The 19,496-nt window shown below is 44.0% G+C and overlaps 1 protein-coding gene across 1 annotated transcript in view; it reads left to right on the forward strand.

The window, feature by feature from the left end:
- The window catches only part of nkap (NFKB activating protein), a 38,528-nt gene extending 19,459 nt beyond the window's left edge, over window positions 1-19,069 (forward strand). Inside the window, exons 5-10 of the mRNA XM_063061449.1 lie at window positions 4,463-4,579; window positions 7,064-7,109; window positions 13,215-13,321; window positions 13,977-14,055; window positions 16,015-16,164; window positions 18,585-19,069. Coding sequence (XP_062917519.1) covers window positions 4,463-4,579; window positions 7,064-7,109; window positions 13,215-13,321; window positions 13,977-14,055; window positions 16,015-16,164; window positions 18,585-18,759 — 674 coding nt within the window. The 3' untranslated portion in view covers window positions 18,760-19,069. The remainder of the gene's footprint in view (window positions 1-4,462; window positions 4,580-7,063; window positions 7,110-13,214; window positions 13,322-13,976; window positions 14,056-16,014; window positions 16,165-18,584) is intronic.
- Window positions 19,070-19,496: the final 427 nt, after the last annotated feature.

A 19,496-nucleotide genomic window follows, 5' to 3' on the forward strand; every position in this document is an offset into this window, starting at 1 on the left:
CACGGAAGCATTCTATGAAGTCCTCCTCAAGACTGCCTCAACCAACTTGATTTACCCATCTATGTGCAAGTTAAAGTCTGCTGTTCCATCCTTACAAGCCTCAGATATTTCTGTTTATTGCCTGTGCCACTGTAATGTTATTATTTGGTAGCCGATAGACAACTCCCACCAGTGGTTTTACCCTTTACTATTCCTAATCTCTACCCTTTACTATTCCTAATCTCTACCCGGATGAACATTCTGTTCCTTAGATCTTATATCGTCTCTCACTATCATTCTGACCTCATCTTTAATTAAGAGCGCTACCCCACTTCCCTTTCCTTCCTGCCTATCCATCTTACCTGATATCCTTGGATATTTAATTCCCAATCCTTCCACCCTGCAACCACTTCTCTGTAATGGCCACTAAATCATACCCCTTTGTACTGATTTGTGCCACAAGTTCACTGACCTTGTTTCGAATACTATGGGCATACAAATAAAGTGCCCTTACATTAATTGTGCTTTTAAGATCTTGTAATCTTTTACTGTTTTGCACTTGACCTTCCTTCACTCCACTCTTATTTTTCTCTTTTTTATCTTTTGCTTTTTCTTTATCTTTATCCATATCCACACTTTTCTTGTTTACTTTGTCCATACTTCTCCAATCTTTTGCACCCACCCCCCTACTATCTAGTTTAAAGTCCAATCCACAGCCCTAGTTATGCGATTCGCTAGGATCCAGGTCCCATCGTGGTTTAGGTGGAGCCCGTCGCATTGGTACAGCTCCCTCCTTCCCCTGGTGCCAATTTCCCAAGAATTCAAACCCACTTCTCCCACACCAATCCTTGAGCCACACATTTAACTCTCTAATCTTCTTGACCCTATGCCAATTTGCACGTGGCTTGGGTACTAATCCAGAGATTACCACCTTTTTGGTTCTGCTTTTTCATTTAGTCCCTAGTTGCTCAAATTGCCTCAGCATAACCTCTTTCCTTGTCGTTAGTACCCACATGGACCAGGACAACTGGATCTTTCCCCTCCCACTGCAAATTCCTCTGAAGGTTTCAAAGGTACATTTAATGTCAGAGGAATGTATACAATGTACATCCTGAAATTCTTTCTCTTTCCAACCATCCACAAAAGAGTGGAGTGCCCCAAAGAATGAATGACAGTTAAATGTTAGAACCCCCAAAGCCCGTATATAACTGCCATAACGATCCATTTACCCTTGCAGTTTCTTAACTCAGTCCATAAGGATTCAACATATTCTGATCTTATGTCACATTTTTCTACTGATTTGACACCATTCTTTACCAGCAGAGCCACACCACCCCCTCTGCCTACCCTTCTTTCCCTCCGATACAGTGTGTAACCTTGGGCATTCAGCTCCCAACTACAACCATCTTTCAGCCACGATTCATTGATGGCCACAGTGTCATACCTGACAATCTGTAAAAGTGCAACAAGATCATCTACCTTATTTCTTATATTCCGTGCATTGAGATGTAACACTTTGAGTGCTGTATTTGCTACCCTTTTTGATTCTGCATCCCTAATGCACTGATACTCACCTTACTGGCTGCAATTTTGTCCTATCATCTGCCTGCCCTTCCTGACAGTCTGACTGCATGCTATCTTTGCTTTTTTTTTTAACCATCCGTCCTCTCCTGAGTCCCTTCAATTGGGTTCCCATCCTCCTGCCGAATTAGTTTAAACCTGCCCCAAAAGCTCTAACAAACCTGCCCGCAAGAATATTGGTCCCCCTTAGGTTCAGGTGTAACCTGTCCCTTTTGTACAGGTCATACCTCCCCCAGAAGAGGCCCCAATAATCCAAGAACATGAGGCTTGCCCCCTGCACCAGCTTCTCAGTCACACATTTATTTGCCAAATCATCCTGTTTCTACCCTCACTGGCTCGTAGCACAGGTAGCAATCCAGGAATTACTACCCTGGAGGTTCTGCTTCTCAGCTTTCTGACTAGCTCTCTAAATTCTCTCTTCAGCACTCCATTGCTTTTCCTTCCTCTGACATTGGTACCAATATGCTGCAAGACATCTGGCTGCGCCCTCTCCTCCTCCAAAATGTTGTGGACCCGATCTGAGGCATCCCTGACCCTGGCACCTGGGAGGCAGCATACCATCCGGGTGTCCCAATCACGTCCACAGAATCTCCTGTCTGGTCCTCTGACTATTGAGTCCCCCATCACTACCGCTCCCCTTTTCTCCCTCGGACCCATAACCTGGTCTCTGTGGCATTCCCCTGCAATAGTATCTGAAATGGTATATTGATTCTTGAGGGGAATGGTTATAGGGGTGCTCTGCACTAACTGCCTATTCACCATCCCCTACCTTCTCCTGACAGTCACCCACCTCCTGCAACTGAGGGGTGACTACTTCCCTGCAACTCCGATTGATGATCTCCTCTCTCTCCCATACATGCTGAAGGTCATTCAGCTGCTGCTCCAGATCCCTAACACACTCTTCAAGAAGCTGCAGTTCTGGGTCTCCCAGGACTCCAACATCTAGCATGAAAAACACACAATGGTCATTTAAACTACACTAAGTACCCCTTAAGTACACAGTAAGAAAAAGGGGAAACTTAACAGAAACTTACCCAGAGCCGAAGCCTCCTTTGAGCCACTGCACTCTCCTCCCAACGATGCCCACTCCAACAATGATCGGTCTGCTTGTCCCCTCTGTACTTCTATTTACCCCTCTCTGCACTGCTCCCGTCGCTGATTGGGACACCAGAATGATACCGAATGCACGCAAAGTTATCCTTTTAAAGGAGCGCCCACGACTTGCGAGAAACCGCCTCTCTGCATTGCTCCTGCTGCTGATTGGGACGCTGGAATGAAACCAATGCCCACGAAGCTCTCTTTTTAAACATGCGCCGCTGACCTGTGAGAGATCCCTTCTCTGAGTAGCTCCCCCCCCCCCCCCCGCTGATTGGGACGCTGGAATATCAGTTCGTTAATATTTCAAACTATATATAAAAATAGATTTTTGCCACAATCTAGTTTTTCTTGCTAATGTCCCAGCCAAGAACTATCAAGTCCTTGCTAGGATACAGTTCTTTAATTTCTGAAGCAACACAGAAAATGCTGGAGGAACTCAGCAGCCCAGACAGCATCTATGGACAAGGGTAAATAGTCGACATTTCGGGCCGAGCCCCTTCGTAGGACTGGAAAGGAAGGGGGAAGAAGTCAGAATAGGAAGGTGGCAGGAGGGGAGGAAGAGGTATCGGGTGGCGGGTAATTGGTGAAATCGGGAGAGGGGGTAGGGGTGAAGTAAAGAGCTGGGAAGTTGATGGATGAGGTGAGGGCTGAAGAAAGGGGAATCTTGATAGGAGAGGACGGAGGAGCATGGAAGAAAGGGAAGGGGGGAGAAGCATCAGAGGGAGGTGATGGGCAGGTAAGAAGAGAAGGTGGGTGGAAGAAACACAAATGGGGAATAGTGGTTTAATTGAATGTTACTTCTGGCAGTTTTAATGGTGAGAGCCCACTGTATGATCATAGCTTGGCTAAGCTTGGTTTTGCCCTCCTATTATATCTACATCCAATAGGATAGTGTTTCTGGAGTGGAAACACAGATTTCTTACTCCCTAACTTAACAGCAATGATGCTACTACCACATGCATGACTAAAATCAACTAATGCAGGATGAGAAATCATATTTTGGTTAATCTGCTCACTCGGTAAACCCAACGAGAAATCAGGCAACCCATGTTCATTATAATCAACATACAGTCGGCTCTCCTTATCTGCGGATTCAACCAACCATGGATTGAAAAAAAAATTCCAGAAAGTTCCAAAAAGCAAAACGCACTGAGCACTACACTGAATCCACGCAAATGAAGTGATGTGTAGGTATACCCTGCTGTAGCCTCCCGCCATTTCACAGATCCTCAGTCTCTCTCCAGCACTCGTTGTTTGAGCGTCGTTCACCTCGCGTCTCGTTCGTTTGCTACTTGTGTTGTGAGCGAGAGGAAGGAGTTTAAGGCTAGTAAGGGATGGCTGGCTAGCTAGCTATGTAAAGCGCTATAGCCTCAAGAACTTAACAATCACGGGAGAATCAGCATCAGCTGATGCCGAGGCAGCATCAATGTTCCCAGAAGATCTACGATGGTTGTGTCTGCACTGAACATGTACAGACTTTTTTTCTTGTCATTATTCCCTAAACAATACAGTATAACAACTATTTACATAGCATTGACATTGTATTAGGTATAAGTAATCTAGAGATGATTTAAAATATACGGGAGAATGTGAGTAGGTTATATGCAAATACTACACCATTTTATATAAGGGACTTGAGCATCTGTGGATTTTGGTATCCACAGGGGGGTCTTGGAACCAATCCCCCACGGATACCGAGAGACGACTGAATACCATTATTAAAAAGAATTCATTATTTTTTGTATGGAACAAGGCATATTTAGTATGTGTACATTGGATATAAATCCTCTAATATCTCCTGCAGAGGACAAAAAGAAGAAAAAGAAAAAGAAGAAGAATAAAAAGAAGAAATCAAAAAAGAAAAAGCATAAACATTCGGAAGAAAGTGAATCAGATTCTGACAGCGGAAGTGACCTAACTGGTAAGATATTAGCATTGAACTAGTCCCTCTCATTTATGTGCATGCACCTATTCACACGCTGCTCTGTGTTCTGGGTGTACAGATGCAGGAAAGAAACAGGAATATAGAAGCAAAAGGAAAGAAACAGGCTGCAGAGAGTGAATGGTGTGGGATGGAATGTACTTTGCAATTAGTGCACATGGGGTAGAATTGGTGGTTTGGTGACCTGTAGAGAGTAGTGACCTCAGCCCATCCATTGACTCTGTCCACCCTTCCCATTGCTTCAGAAGAACAGCTAGAATAGTCAAGAACCCCTCCAACCCTAGACATTTGCCACTCCTCGTCCCACTTCTTTAAATGTTCAAGATCCTTTTGTAACCTATCATGACCGTCTTCATATCAGCGATTGTAAAAGGCTTTGCTTAAGTCCATACAGATGACATCCACTGCCCTATCCTCATCTTCCTTTGAGGTTACCTCTTCAGAAAATTCTAAAAGGCTCATCAAGTGGGATTTCACATCCACAAAGCTATGCCGACTCCTCCTTATCAGATTCTGCCTGTTCAAATGTTGACAGATTCTCTCCCTTCCAGTAACTCCATGCCCTTCATGCTGTTGAATAGAAAAGCGTACAAAAAGTAGTCCATCACAGGTAAAGCCCTCCCTACCACTGAGCACATCTTCGAGGAGTGCTGTCGCAGAAAAACAGCATCCATCATCAAGGACCCCCACCATCCAGGGCGTGCTCTCTTCTTGCTTTTTGCCATCAGGAAGAAGGTACTGGAGCCTCAGGACCCACATCACCAGGTTCAGGTACAGTTATTACCCCTCAACCATCAGGCTCTTGAACCAGAGGGGTTAACTTCACTCTCGCCACACTGATCTTATTCTGCAACCTATGGACTCACTTTCAAGGACTCTACAACTTACGTTCCTGATATTTAAAAGTTGCTGGTGAATGCAGCAAGCCAGGCAGCATCTCTAGGAAGAGGTGCAGTCAACGTTTCAGGCCGAGACCCTTCGTCAGGACTAACTTCCTTCAGTTCGTCCTGACGAAGGGTCTCGGCCTGAAACGTCGACTGCACCTCTTCCTAGAGATGCTGCCTGGCCTGCTGCGTTCACCAGCAACTTTTATGTGTGTTGCTTGAATTTCCAGCATCTGCAGAATTCCTGTTGTTTCTGATATTTATTTGTTTGTTTACTATTATTTTTCTGGGTTTTTTTCTCTTTGTTGTTTGCACAGTTTGTTGTCTTTAACGCTGCTTGTTTGTCTTCATGTGAGATTTTTCTTTGATTCTATTGTGTTTCTTCGTATTTACTGTTGACACCCACAAGACAATGAATCTCAGAATAGTATATGTGATATATATGTACTTCGATAATAAATTTACTTTGATGTCATGCTGTCTGGACTGTAGTTCCCTGGCTTGTCCTTGCTGTCCTTCTTAAAGAACAGAAAAGCTAACCACTTTGAAGATGATCAAAAAGAAATGGATGAGTTTTAACGAGTATCTCAAGGAAGATAAGGTAGTGAGGTGAAGAGTTAGAATTTCCAGTCATGGAAGCTGAAGGCATAGCCACTAGTATTCAAGCAATTAAATTAGCAAGATGCTAGGATTAGAGAAAGAATATCATGAAGAAAATTTTAAAATATATTTTTAAGTTGAAGTATAGTTTGGTTGGGGTCCTGTGTTTCTCAGCTAGTGTTTAATGTTTGACTGGGATTTGATCTGAGTTACAATACCAGCTTTGGCGTTTTGGGAGGTCTCAAATTCACGCTCTCTTTAAAGTCCACCAGATTCACTGCTATGTAACGTATCATTTTTAAATCAAGTGTGTTTGTGTATGTCACCTTGGCTGAACAGCGGAGCACTTCTAGTAATTGGCAACTGCACTGCTCCAAAGAGCACTGTATGAAGTAATTCTTGCCCTATGCCATTAGGTTCTACAATGAGTCAACCTATAGCTGGGGAAGTGATGCCCCCCTCCTGTTAGACTGTTTGTAGTCACTTATTTTTTATGCTTTCTATTTCTCTTCTAATATTCATATCTGTGCACTTGTTGTGCTACTGTGATATTGCTAATTTCCTTTGGGATCAATAAAGTATCTTTTTATCTATCTATTAATAAGAGTAACATCCAAGAGTCCAAAAATCGCAACCAGTGTCCCAAGCTTGCCAGATTATCCAAGTTTTACTGTGTTGTGGCAGCCCGCACACGTGGGACTCAAACCGCCATCGGGAGTCGCAGGCAGACACACAGTAGCGAGTTTGGAACTACCCACTCGAGGCGGACCTTCCGAGGACAGTCTGACATCACGTCCGCCCCGCGGGTCGCAGGGGGCCCATGGGAGGGGAGATTTAAGCGCGAGATTTTGAATCAGTAAAGGCATTCTGAGTTCAGCTCTCTCTGCCTCTGTGTGTTTCTTTAGTAGCGTGTTTGCGCGCGACTACATTCACGACTACAGTGTATTAATTACTAAATGTATTTCTTGTATTTTTATAGATAAAGATAAAAAGAAAAAGAAGAAGAAGAAGAAATCCCATAAAAAGTAAGACACTTTGTATCTGGGTCTAGCTTTTATCTGGTTAACCTAATGCAAATTAATATTTTTGACAACTATTTTAATTGTTAGGGAGTCTTAGAGCGTTACAGCACTGACGGTAGTGCGATCACTTGAGTCAAGTACAATGTTCTCCTGAGGGGTTGTCTATTGTTATGACCTTGGGTGGCTGTAGAGGCCAACCTGGGATTCGCATATTCTGTTGCAGTGTCGGCAGGAATAAGTGATGGTCATGGTTAGTGTTTGGGTCTATTGGTGGTTCAGTCCCTCTTGAACAGATTTCCTCCACGTGCATCTGCTGAGTGTAAATATTTTCCCAGTTTTTAGATCTGATGTTGAATTTCCTCAGGCTGATGTTAATGTCCCCCCCCCCCAACTTTCTTTCTCCCTAGGCCTCCTGTCCCATGATCCTCTCATATCCCTTTTGCCAATCAACTGTCCAGCTCTTGGCTCCATCCCTCCCCTTCTTGTCTTCTCCTATCATTTCGGATCTCCCCCTCCCCTTCCCACTTTCAAATCTCTTACTAGCTCTTCTTTCAGTTAGTCCTGACGAAGGGTCTCGGCCCGAAACGTCGACTGTACCTCTTCCTAGAGATGCTGCCTGGCCTGCTGCGTTCACCAGCAACTTTTATGTGTGTTGCTTGAAATTCCAGCATCTGCAGACTTCCTCGTGTTGATGTTACCTTTGAAGTGTTTCAGTTGCCCACCAGGGTCTCGAAGACCTGTCACTGACTTGCATGGATACAAGTTCTTCGACCCAGTGAGTCTAAGTTGACCGTGGTGCCCATGTAGCTTGTCTGAATTTCCTGCATTTGGCTTGTATCCCTCTAAGGTCTGTCACTCCATGTGCCTGTCTGAGTGCTTCTTATACTGTTGGTTCATACTTCCCACAGTGTTTCCTTTCAGTCACTGGACAGATTGAAGTCAAAACAGGAAGGGACAAGATCGTGGAAGGAATTTAAAACTTGTAAAAACTGATGAAATTGAATCAATGAAAAATAAGTTTAACTCCAGTTTCTCAGTCAGTGTGAATTAGGCTTTAGTTGTAAATCTTTAGAGTTCCAATGCTACATTTTTGGACAGATCAACAATTTGAATTTTTATTTTAATAAGAACCATGATTTATATACAGTGGATTCTGGTTAATTGGGACACATCAGGACCAGCACATTTTGGCCCAATTAACCAGCTGTCCCAATTAACTACAGTTTTATGAAAATAGTTAAACATATATAAAAAAGACAAACTACCATTTAACTTAGTAACCAATTATGTATTCAAATGAAATACAGAATAAATCAAAACACTACTATGGTACTATAAAACTGTATTAGTTTCTAATAGTTATTGATGGAGAATTCATCCAGTGGAATTAGTAATGACTTGTGCTAGTTGTGGTGATATACCATACTATATGATACGATAGAAGACAGCTTTATAGAGCAGGCGTTGGAGTAGAGGGAGTCAGAGTAGCAGGGCTTTGGCTCAATGGGGCTTCAGCGATAACAAGTGGAGACGAGGTAAGTTACTTGTGAAGAATAGGGCGTATGTCTGTGAGGCCGGTGTTCTGTACTGGGTGTCAGATGTGGAGACTCCCAGGCTCCCAAACGGCCACATCTGCGCCAGGTGCGTCGAGCTTCAGCTCCTTAGGGACTGGGTTAGGGAACTGGAGATGCAGCTTGATGACCTTCATCTGTCAGGGAAAGTGAGGAGGTGATAGAGAGGAGCTACAGGCAGGTAGTCACACCGGGACCTCGGGAGACAGACAAGTGGGTAACAGTCAGGAGAGGGACGGGCAAGTGTCAGATATTAGAGAGTACCCCTGTGGCTGTCCCCCTTAATAAGTACTCCTGTTTGAGTACTGATGGTGGGGACGGCCTACATGGGGAAAGCATCAGTGGCCCCTACCTCTGGCACAGAGTCTGGCCCTGTGGCTCAGAAGGGTAGGGAAAGGAAGAGGATGGCAGCACTGTTAGGGGGCTCTGTAGTTAGGGGTCAGACAGGCGATTCTGCAAACACAAGAAAGAAACACAGATGGTAGTTTGCCTCCTAGGTGCCAGGGTCTGAGATATTTCTGATTGCGTCCATGATATCCTGAAGTGGGAAGGTGAACAGACAGAGGTCGTGGTACATATTGGTACCAACAACATAGGTAGGAAAAGGGAGGAGATCCTGAACGCAGATTACAGGGAGTTAGGAAGGAAGCTGAGAAGCAGGACCTCAAAGGTAGCAATCTTGGGATTACTGCCTGTGCCACGCGACAGTGAGTATAGGAATAGGGTGAGGTGGAGGATAAATACGTGACTGAGGGATTGGAGCAGGGGGCAGGGATTCAGATTTCTGGATCATTGGGACCTCTTTTGGGGCAGGCATGACCTGTACAAAAAGGATAGGTTGCACTTGAATCCGAGGGAGACCAATATCCTGTCAGGGAGGTTTGCCAAGGCTATTGGGGAGAGTTTAAACTAGAATTGGTGGGGGCTGGGAACTGAACTTAAGAGATGGAGAAAGGGGCAGTTGGCTCACAAATCAGGAAAGCTTGTAGGCAGTGTGAGAGGGAGGACAGGCAAGTGATAGAGAAGGGAGACGCTCAGACCGATGGTTTGAGATGTGTTTATTTTAATGCAAGGAGTATCATGAACAAAGCGGATGAGCTTAGAGCGTGGATCAGTACTTGGAGCTATGATGTGGCCTTTACAGAGACTTTGATGGCTTAGGGGCAGGAATGGCTACTTAGAGTACCAGGCTTTAAATGTTTCAGAAAGGACAGGGTGGGAGGCAAAAAAGGGTGGGGGTGTGGCACTGCTGATCAGAGATGGTGTCACAGCTGCAGAAAAGGCAGTCATGGAGGGATTGTCTACTGAGTCTCAGTGGGTGGAAGTTAGGAACAGGAAGGGATCAATAACTCTACTGGGTGTTTTTATAGACCACCCAATAATAACAGGGACATCGAGGAGCAGATAGGGAGATAGGTATAATAATAACAGGGTTGTCGTGGTAGGAGATTTTAATTTCCCAAATATTGATAGGCATCTCCCTAGAGCAGGGGGTTTTGTTAGGTATGTTCAGGAAGGTTCTGTGACACAATATGTAGATAAGCCTACAAGAGAGGCTGTACTTGATCTGGTACTGGGAAATGAACCTGGTCAGGTGTCAGGTCTCAGTGGGGAGAGCATTTTGGAGGTAGAATTGTGATCACTATCTCCTTTACCATAGATTTGGAGAGGGATAGGAACAGACAAGTTAGGAAAGCATTTAATTGGAGTAAGGGGAAATATGAAGCCATCAGGCAGGAACTTGGAAGCATAAATTGTGAACAGATGTTTTCAGGGAAATGTATGACAGAAATTTGGCACATGTTCAGGGGATACTTGCGTAGTGTTCTGCATAGGTATGTTCCAGTGAGACAAGGAAAGGATAGTAGGGTTCAGGAACCATGGTGTACAAAGGCTGTTGAAAATCTCGTCAAGAAGAAAAGAAAAGCTTACAGAAAGCTCAAAAAACTAGGTAATGATAGAGATCTAGAAGATTGTAAGGCTAGCAGGAAGGAGCTTAAGAATGGCCTCATAAGGGGCCATGAGAAGGCCTTGGTGAGCAGGATACTCCAAGGTATTCTACAAGTATGTGAAAAACAAGAGGATAAGATATGAGAGAACCCGACAATCAAGTGTGACAGTGGAAAAGTGTATATGGAACCAGAGGAGATAGTGGAGGTATTTAATGAATATTTTGCTTCAGTATTCACTACGGAAAAGGACCTTGACGATTGTAGGGATGATTTACAGCAGATTGAAAAGCTTGAGCATATAGATATTAAGAAAGGGGATGTGCTGGACCTTTTGGAAAGCATCAAGTTGGATAAGTCACCGAGTCTGGACAACTACTGTGGGAGGAGACGGAGGGGATTGCTGAGCCTCTGGCAATGATCTTTGCATCATCAGAGGTTCCAGAGGATTGGAGGGTTGCAGATGTTGTTCCCTTATTCAAGAAAGGGAGTAGATAGCCCAGGAAATTATAGACCGGTGAGTCTTACTTCAGTGGTTGGTAAGTTGATGGAGAAGATCCTGAGAGGCAGGATTTATGCCTCTCCAGGTGTTCATAATATGATTAGGAATAGTCAGCATGGCTTTGTCAAAGGTGGGTCATACCTTACGAGCCAGATTGAATTTTTGATGAAGGTAGAGCAGTAGATGTAGTGTATATGGATTTCAGCAAGCCATTTGATAAGGTACCCCATGCAAGGCTTATTGAGAAAGTAAGGAGGCATGGGAATCAAAGGAACCTTGCTTTGTGGATCGAGAACTGGATTGCTCACAGAAGGCAAAGAGTAGTTGTAGATGGGTCATATTCTGTGTGGAGGTTATAGTATTAATGGTAAGACTCTTAGCAGTGTGGAGGATCAGAGGGATCTTGGGGTCCATGTCCATAGGACACTCAAAGCTGCTGTGCAGGTTGACTCTGTGGTTAAGAAGGCAAATGGTGCATTGGCCTTCAATCGTTGGATTGAGTTCAAGAGGTGAGAGATAATGTTACAGGAATATAGGACCCTGGTCAGACCCTACTTGGAGTACTGTGCGCAGTTCTGGTCACCTTACTACAGGAAGGATATGGAAACTATAGGGAGAGTGTAGAGGAGATTTACAAGGATGTTGCCTGGATTGGGGAGCATGCCTTACGAGAATAGGTTGAGTAAACCTGGCCTTTTCTGCTTGGAGCGACGGAGGATGAGAGGTGACCTGATAGAGGTGTATAAGATGATAAGAGGCATTGATCATGTGGATAATCAGAGGCTTTTTCCCAGGGCTAAAATGGCGAACACAAGAAGGCACAGTTTTATGGTGCTTGGAAGTAAGTACAGAGGGGATGTCAGGGGTAAGTTTTTTTTGCACAGTGAGTGGTGAGTGCATGGAATGGGTTGCTGGCAACTGTGGTGGAGGTAGATACAATAGGGTCTTTTAAGAGACTCCTGGATAGGTACATGGAGCTTGGAAAAAAGAGGGCTGTGGGTAACCCTAAGTAATTTCTAAAGTAAGTACATGTTCAGTACAGCATTGTGGGCCGAAGGGCCTGTATTGTGCTGTAGGTATTCTATCATATAGGAGCAGAATTAGGCCATTTGGCCCATCGAGCCTGCTCCTCCATTTCATCATGGCTGATCCGTTTTTCCCCTCAGCTCCAATCTCCTGCCTTCTCCCCGTATCCCCTCATGCCCTGACCTATCAAGAATCTATCAACCTCTGCCTTAAAGCTACATAAAGACTTGGTTTCACAGCTGCCCGTGGCAACAAATTCCACAGATTCACTACTCTCTGGCTGATATTTCTACAAGCTAAATGACACGGCCATTTTATACTCTAAACACTTCTAAAAGCAGCCTCACCTGCTGTAATCAGTTTTGTGGAACTTGGGCTACATATTATAAAGAAATAGTGGTCCATAAACACGAGATTCTGCAGATGCTGGAAATCCTGAGGAACACATACAAAATGCTGGAGGGCCTCCGCAGGTCAGACAGCATCTATGGAGGGGAACAAACTATCGATGTTTCAGGGAGACCCTACGTCAGGGCCGGAGAGGAAGGGGAAGAGTGGTCCATTTAGATTGGTTTGAGGTCAGGGTTAAGGTTGGTTTCTGTACCTGCAGAATAAAAATAAGGAATTTATTCCCATTCCCAGTTCTGTTTCATTCTTTTGAGATTTTTTTAAATTTTTAGATTAGCTTCATTTGGGGAAAGGTAAATGTAACTTGTCTTAATTTCAAATGATAGAATAGGATTCATAAAGAAATCCTTTGTCCTGATCAGGTATGTGCTCTTGACAAGCAGTCAGGTGAAAGCATTGCTATAAATTCAGTAGTTCAACATTTGCCTTTCATTGATTAACGCATTAAAGAAAGAGAAACGCTTATAACAAAACTTTTGGATGCAAGATGCACAATATCACTTTTCCCTCCTCCCTCTCTACCTTTCTGCTTTTTTGTCCTTTCCCCACTTCCACTCTGCTCCTTCCCAAAAAGTCTTAATAGCAGTGAGTTAATAATAGAGAGAAAAATACAATATCTGAAGAAAGCAAACGTTTGTGTTTAATTTAATAGAAAGAAACCAAAGAAAGCAAAAAAGAACAAGAAAAAAGTGTCCGAATCGAGTAGTGACGAATCTGATGAAGAAAGCGCACATGAAGCTATCTGGGTAGAAAAAACACGTAAGTATGTACAGACAACCATCATGTTATGGCAGTTTGACAAACAGAAATTTGCCCTTACAGTTTTCACAGAACACAGACACAAATTCTGGTACAGATTGAAAGTTCACGCTTATGAAATTAGGAAAAAAGAGTAAACGTGGATGTTTTTCACTTTTATTTCTGTGCACACGTGTACAGATGATATTTCTTCATGTTATGCAAAATTGCAAGAGGGACATTTTCAAGGAACGCAAGCACTCCCTCCCCACCCTGTAATGCAAGGGTCATCTTTATTTGGATAGATTTGCAATCAGAATCCATAATTTTTCCACAAAACTTTGCACCGAGTCATATTTATAGGGGCTGGCCTACATAAAATACAATGGATGGTGGGACCTTCCCCAGAAATTGAATAAGTAATTAAATCAGACACCAAATTTAGAGGAGCTACAAATGCAGATAATGGAATGGTTTATCTAATATTATTACTCTCGTAGCTGTAGTGTGGCTGGCAAAAGATAGTGCTGTTTATAGAGCTTGCGTTAAGCTTCATTAGAATGGCATAGGAGGACAAGGTCAGAGGGTGAGCTAGGTGGAAAATTAATGAGATTGTCTCAATTTCAGCCCACTTGTTTAATTAATTAATACCTTGGTGAACATTTTCCTTCTGAAGGTGCACATGAGGAGGACGTGTCTTATGGGCCTGAAGCTCCAAAGCAGCACTCTGCCCAAGATGATGAAAAGCCGCTGAAGTAAGTGATCGCTTTTTCTTTTTAAGTAGTTGATCGTATTTTCTACACTTTTAAATTGAATGAAATTTTTAACACAAATGCAGCAGATACAAACCGCCGGAGAAACTCGGTGGTGAGGCAGCATTTATGAAGGGTAGTGAGAAGTCGAGTTTTCAGGCTAAGACCCTTCATCAGGGCCGGGAGAAAAAAGGGTGCAGAAGCCAGAATAAGAAGGGAGGAAGGGAAGGAGCACAAACTGGCAGGTGAAAGATGTGTCCAGGAGAGGGAGAAGGTAGTCTCCATTTTAACACAAAAGATTTGATTTTAAATTGTAACTGGCACTGAATGGTACCTTACCAGTGTTATTTAAAATACTGTCACAGAGACTCGAGACTTTAGTAGTGGATGGCATCCGTCTGTCTGGAAGACGGCGAGTGATAATCATGATCACAAGCCCGGGCAGAAGGTATGGAGATCCTGAGATGCCCAGTCGTCAAGATCCCCTTCTCGGCCTCACCAGTGTAGTCCAAAGGAAAGCTTGTGAGGCAGTATGTTTGGCACCAGCTTGGCTGCCGGAAGGATGTTCAAAGATGCCCAGCCGCCGTAGGGGCTTCCCTTCAGATTTGCTGTCTGGGTTTACTCCCATAGGCCTCGTCTCTCCCAGGGCTGCCCACCAGGCAGTGGGGCTGTTTACCCATAGCTGGGGACTGGTTCATAAAGCACCGGGGCGTGTACGCACACGAGTGGGCCTGCCTGTTACGTGTGTGGGAGCCAGACCTCCTGCCTGTCCTCTTTAGTTCAGCCTGGGTCTGAAAGGAGTTTGGTTTCTGTGTGTCGCCAGCGAGGAGGCACTGTATGAGGCTGGCTGTTGGAGAGGCTCTGTACTGGAGGAAGAGATTTACACATTTGCTGTCCTTTTTGCAAGACTGCTAGCCAGCGCTGGAAGCTGAAAGTGAGAGCGACAAGCACTACCCACTACACTACCACACTAGTCACGTCACAGCAACTATTTTGACACCTCAGGAGACTGTACATACAGCAATTTGGAGCAAATAAAGCAAACTGGTGGAGAACTTAGCGGGTCCTGAAGCGTCTTGACCTGAATCGTCAACTGTCCATTTCAGTGTAGTCTGCTGCCTGGCCTGCCGAGTTCCTCCAGCAGCTCATTTTCTTTTCTTTTAAAACACTGACAGTTTCCCTTGTTCAGAGGTAGGTTTTTGCGGACGGTTGGGTTCACGGGGTAGTGGTAGAGGCAGATACATTAGGGACACTTAAGAGACTCTTAGCTGGGCACATGGATGAAAGAAAAAGTGGAGGGCTATGTAAGAAGGAATTGTGAGCCAGTGGCGTAGTGGCAGCTGCACTGGACTTCATGGTGAATGGTCCTGGGCTTGAACTCAGCCAGCTCTTTGCACGCTTTCCATCCAGGCTGGGTTGAGCATCGAGTTAGCAATTCGACCTCGTCAAAATACACACCAGAATGCTAAAGAAACAGCAAGGCTGCCAGCCAGTGTGCCACAAGGCACGGAAAGGAACATCAAGCAAAATGTGGGAAGCAAGGGTTAGGTCATGAAGTAGGTTAAAAGGTTAGCACAACATTGTAGGCTGAAGGGCCCAAACTGTGCTGTAAGGCTCTATGAAGAACTAAAGTTCATTACTCACGGGCCGGCTGGTGGCACAACGATATCGGCGCCGGACCAGAGAGCGAAGGTTCCTGGGTTGGGAACCAGTCGGGTCCGCTCCCGAGTACACTTTCCATCCGTGCCGGGTTGAGTGTCGAGATCACAACTCGACCCTGTAAAATAAAGGGAAAATACTGCGAAATGTCTGTGTGAGGAGTGGTGAGCCACACAGTCTCTCTCTCTCACTAGACACCTCGTAAAAGCCATGAAAAAGACATCATCACGGACTCGCACGCATGCAGGCACACGCCAAAAAAAAAGTTCATTACTCACGCACTTAACCATCTCTGTCTTCTAGTTACGGTCACGCTCTGCTTCCTGGTGAGGGGGCTGCCATGGCTGAGTACGTGAAGGCTGGAAAGCGAATTCCACGAAGAGGTGAAATTGGTCTGACAAGTGAGCAGATTGCTTCCTTTGAACATTCTGGTTACGTAATGAGTGGAAGCAGGTAAGAAGCTTTTTCTAACAGTGCACTTCAAGTTTTAAGTTCTGTTTTAGGTTTTGATTTATGTTCTGTAGAATTTATAAACTTGGTGAAAGGAAGAAGGGAAAGTATCTATTACATAGCTTCTCCGAGGATCATCGCTTTGTGTGGAGAGGCCTGCGAGTTGCTGAGATCCCAAGAGCAAAGCCGTCTGAAGCTTAGCTCCTGGTAGGGTCACCCACTGCGGTAGGATCAAGTGGGAGGGTCTCGACAAAGAGTGATCCTCAGTGGTGGAGATGGCAGATGATGACGACACATCACCGCGGCAGCGAAGGTGGCGGAAGGCTGCAGCAGTGAAGGGCACCCAGTCATCTTGGGTGCCATGCCACTGGATCCTGACCCCAACCTGTCAAAGACTGTGTAGTAGCTGCATGTGCATCACCCTCCACACGTGAAATAAAGTTATGCACGTGCATTCGCCGTTGAGGGAGCAAACCCTTGGAAGAGTATTATCAGCTTGACCGAGTGATGGCAGTACTACTACTATTACATAGTCGTAGGATTTTGTATTTTCACCTAAAAAAAAAGGACTAAACTCATCCTGAGGGTATACCAAGTGAGGGTCACCTGTTCAGTAGGAAGTTGATGAATTCAGTGGAAAATAAATACTTTTAAGGCCTTATTGAGGTGCAAGTTCTTCTGCAATGAGGAGATCAATCTAAAGGGGTTTGAGTAAAATCAAGGAGCAACTAAGGTAGTAAATAAAAGCTAGTGATACAGCCGGTTAAGGAAGGATCACCTTTGTCAACTAAATTAGCTGCTGAATCTGTCTTGGATCTAAAGGTTTTAGAAAGGCGACTATAGTTTCCCGTGGAGTTTCTGCTTCAGGAGGTGGAGTTGTTGCAGAGTTCTTGATTGTAATTCCCCAAGAAATCTGCATCTGTATCTGGAGATTGAGATGAGTGTCACCACACTTCTGGAACGAACATAGCATGCCCACAACTCACTAAGCCTACCCTGTACATCTTTGGAATGTGGGAAGAAGCTGGAGCAATTAGAGGAAACCCACATGGTCACAGGGAGAGAGTATAAATTCCTTACAGACAGCGGTGGGAATTGAACACTATTTTACCAATTGCTGCTGTTACAGCATTACACTGCCGTGTTGCCTGTTGTAGAATTTCTGCTTCAGACCAATACTGCAAATGCTGGAGGAGATGGGAACACTTTTCCGCCTGGGAAACTGCACCTCAGTAGACATGTCAAGGAAGGAATTGCAGAATAGGATTTTTTTTCTCTCGGTTTTGGTATTTACATTTCTCTTCAGGTATTAAACCCCTTGCCAAGAGCTTTCCATTGAATTTTATTTAAATTGGCTTATTGATCTCCACCAGTACCCCATCCTGCCAAATACCCACTCTTCAACTTTGCATTTGTTGGAACTGTTGGAATCATTTTTAAAATGTTGCATGTCTAGGTGCCCTCCATTAATATCATTAACTTCTCAATTTCTTGCATTACAATATGCGTGCAAATTATGTACAAAGTTATGAAAATGATGACCAGCTTTGGAGCCTGGGTGATGGATTTGGATAGAGAAATAGTGCTACACTAAGTCTTTGTTTTTAAATTTTATTCAGAGATACAGCTTGGTAACAGGCCCTTCAGGCCCAATGAGCCCACAAAATAATCTGCAGATGCTGGGGTCAAAGCAACACTCACAACACGCTGGAGGAACTCAGCAGGTCGGGCAGCATCTGTGGAAAAGATCGGTCGACATTTCGGTCCTGATGAAGGGTTCCGGCCCGAAACGTCGACCGATCTTTTCCACGGATGCTGCCCGACCTGCTGAGTTCCTCCAGCGTGTTGTGAGTGTTCCAATGAGCCCACTCTGCCCAATTACACCCATGTGACCAACTAACCTACTAACCCGTATGTCTTTGGAATGTGGGAGGAAACCAGAGCACCCGGAGGAAACCCACACAGTCACAGGGAGAACATAGAAACTCCTTACTGACAGCGGTGGGAATTGAACCTATCGCTGACACTCTCATAGCATTACGCTACTGTGCTACCTCAAAACCTCTGGATGGGCTTGTTATGTGGTTTTGTTCATGATATTATCTAAAACAGACACAATTAAAACTCCTGTTTGCATAAAGCATATAAGGTTCTAAATTGTAAAGTTTGCCACTAATTTTATTGGTTAATTTGTAAAGTGCCTGTTTAATAAAACTGAGCTGTAAAATAACAGATGAATGACTGGATCATACAAATAAAGTAGAAATGTAAGAATTTAAGCAATTGATAAGTTTTCATTGACCATTTTGCTTCTAACGTGCATCCAGTTATGATTGGATATTAGTCATGATTTTATTCTTTACCAATGTGTGAATAATTGTGACATTTAACCCGACTCGAGTTTTGCCTTTTTTTGTGTTCAGACATCGCCGAATGGAGGCTGTGCGTCTCCGTAAAGAGAACCAAATTTACAGTGCCGATGAAAAGAGAGCCCTCGCTTCGTTTAACAAAGAGGAACGGCTAAAGAGGGAGAACAAGATCCTTTCTGGTTTCAGGGAGATGGTACAAAGAAAGACCAAAGGCAAGGAGGAGAAATAGAGATCTAATTTTTTTAAACAGCTTCTATTTAAAACCTGGGAATGCGCAGCAGCAGGTCGATCACCTGATTGAGTTCTGTTTTTTTGATGGGTGCTTGCAATGCTGGTCATTTTCAGATTTTTTTACCTTCATTTTCAGCATTTAAAATGTCTTTGATCAAACCCTTAATATAATCTGGATAAGCTCTTAATATAAGCTTGTTTTCACTGTAGCTGGTTCAAATTGAATGTTAATATTGTAAACTTCAAACCTTAAATTTCCTATCACCTTTCTAGTTTTGTATAAAACAACTTAACAGTGTTACCTTGATGTAAAGTTATGATATTAAAATGTTTAATATAGATTGGTATGTGATGGATGATTTTTCTGTATTCTACTCTTCATTAGAAGTCAGGTGAAGAAAAAGTCCTTCACAAACACTTGCACTGCACGGAGACCCCAGCAACTTCGAAGTAATTTACAACAAATGGTTGAGATATAACATACTGATTGCGATAACCATAATTAAGATATACTGCTTAATTAAACATACAGTAAGATTAATCGTTAACTAACTGGAAGTCAGTACAGAGCTAGGTAAGTTTAGGGTGGTCATAGAACACAACAACACAGAAATAGGCCCTTTGGCCCACTAAGTCTGTTCCAAGCTGCTCGTCTGTCTGGTCCCATCAACCTGCACCTGGACTGTAACCCTCCATGCCCCTCCCACCCATGTACATTCTGAATGTTGAAGTCAA

The sequence above is a fragment of the Mobula hypostoma genome, chromosome 10 (genome assembly GCF_963921235.1).
Source record: "Mobula hypostoma chromosome 10, sMobHyp1.1, whole genome shotgun sequence".
Classification (NCBI taxonomy): Eukaryota; Metazoa; Chordata; class Chondrichthyes; order Myliobatiformes; family Myliobatidae; genus Mobula; species Mobula hypostoma.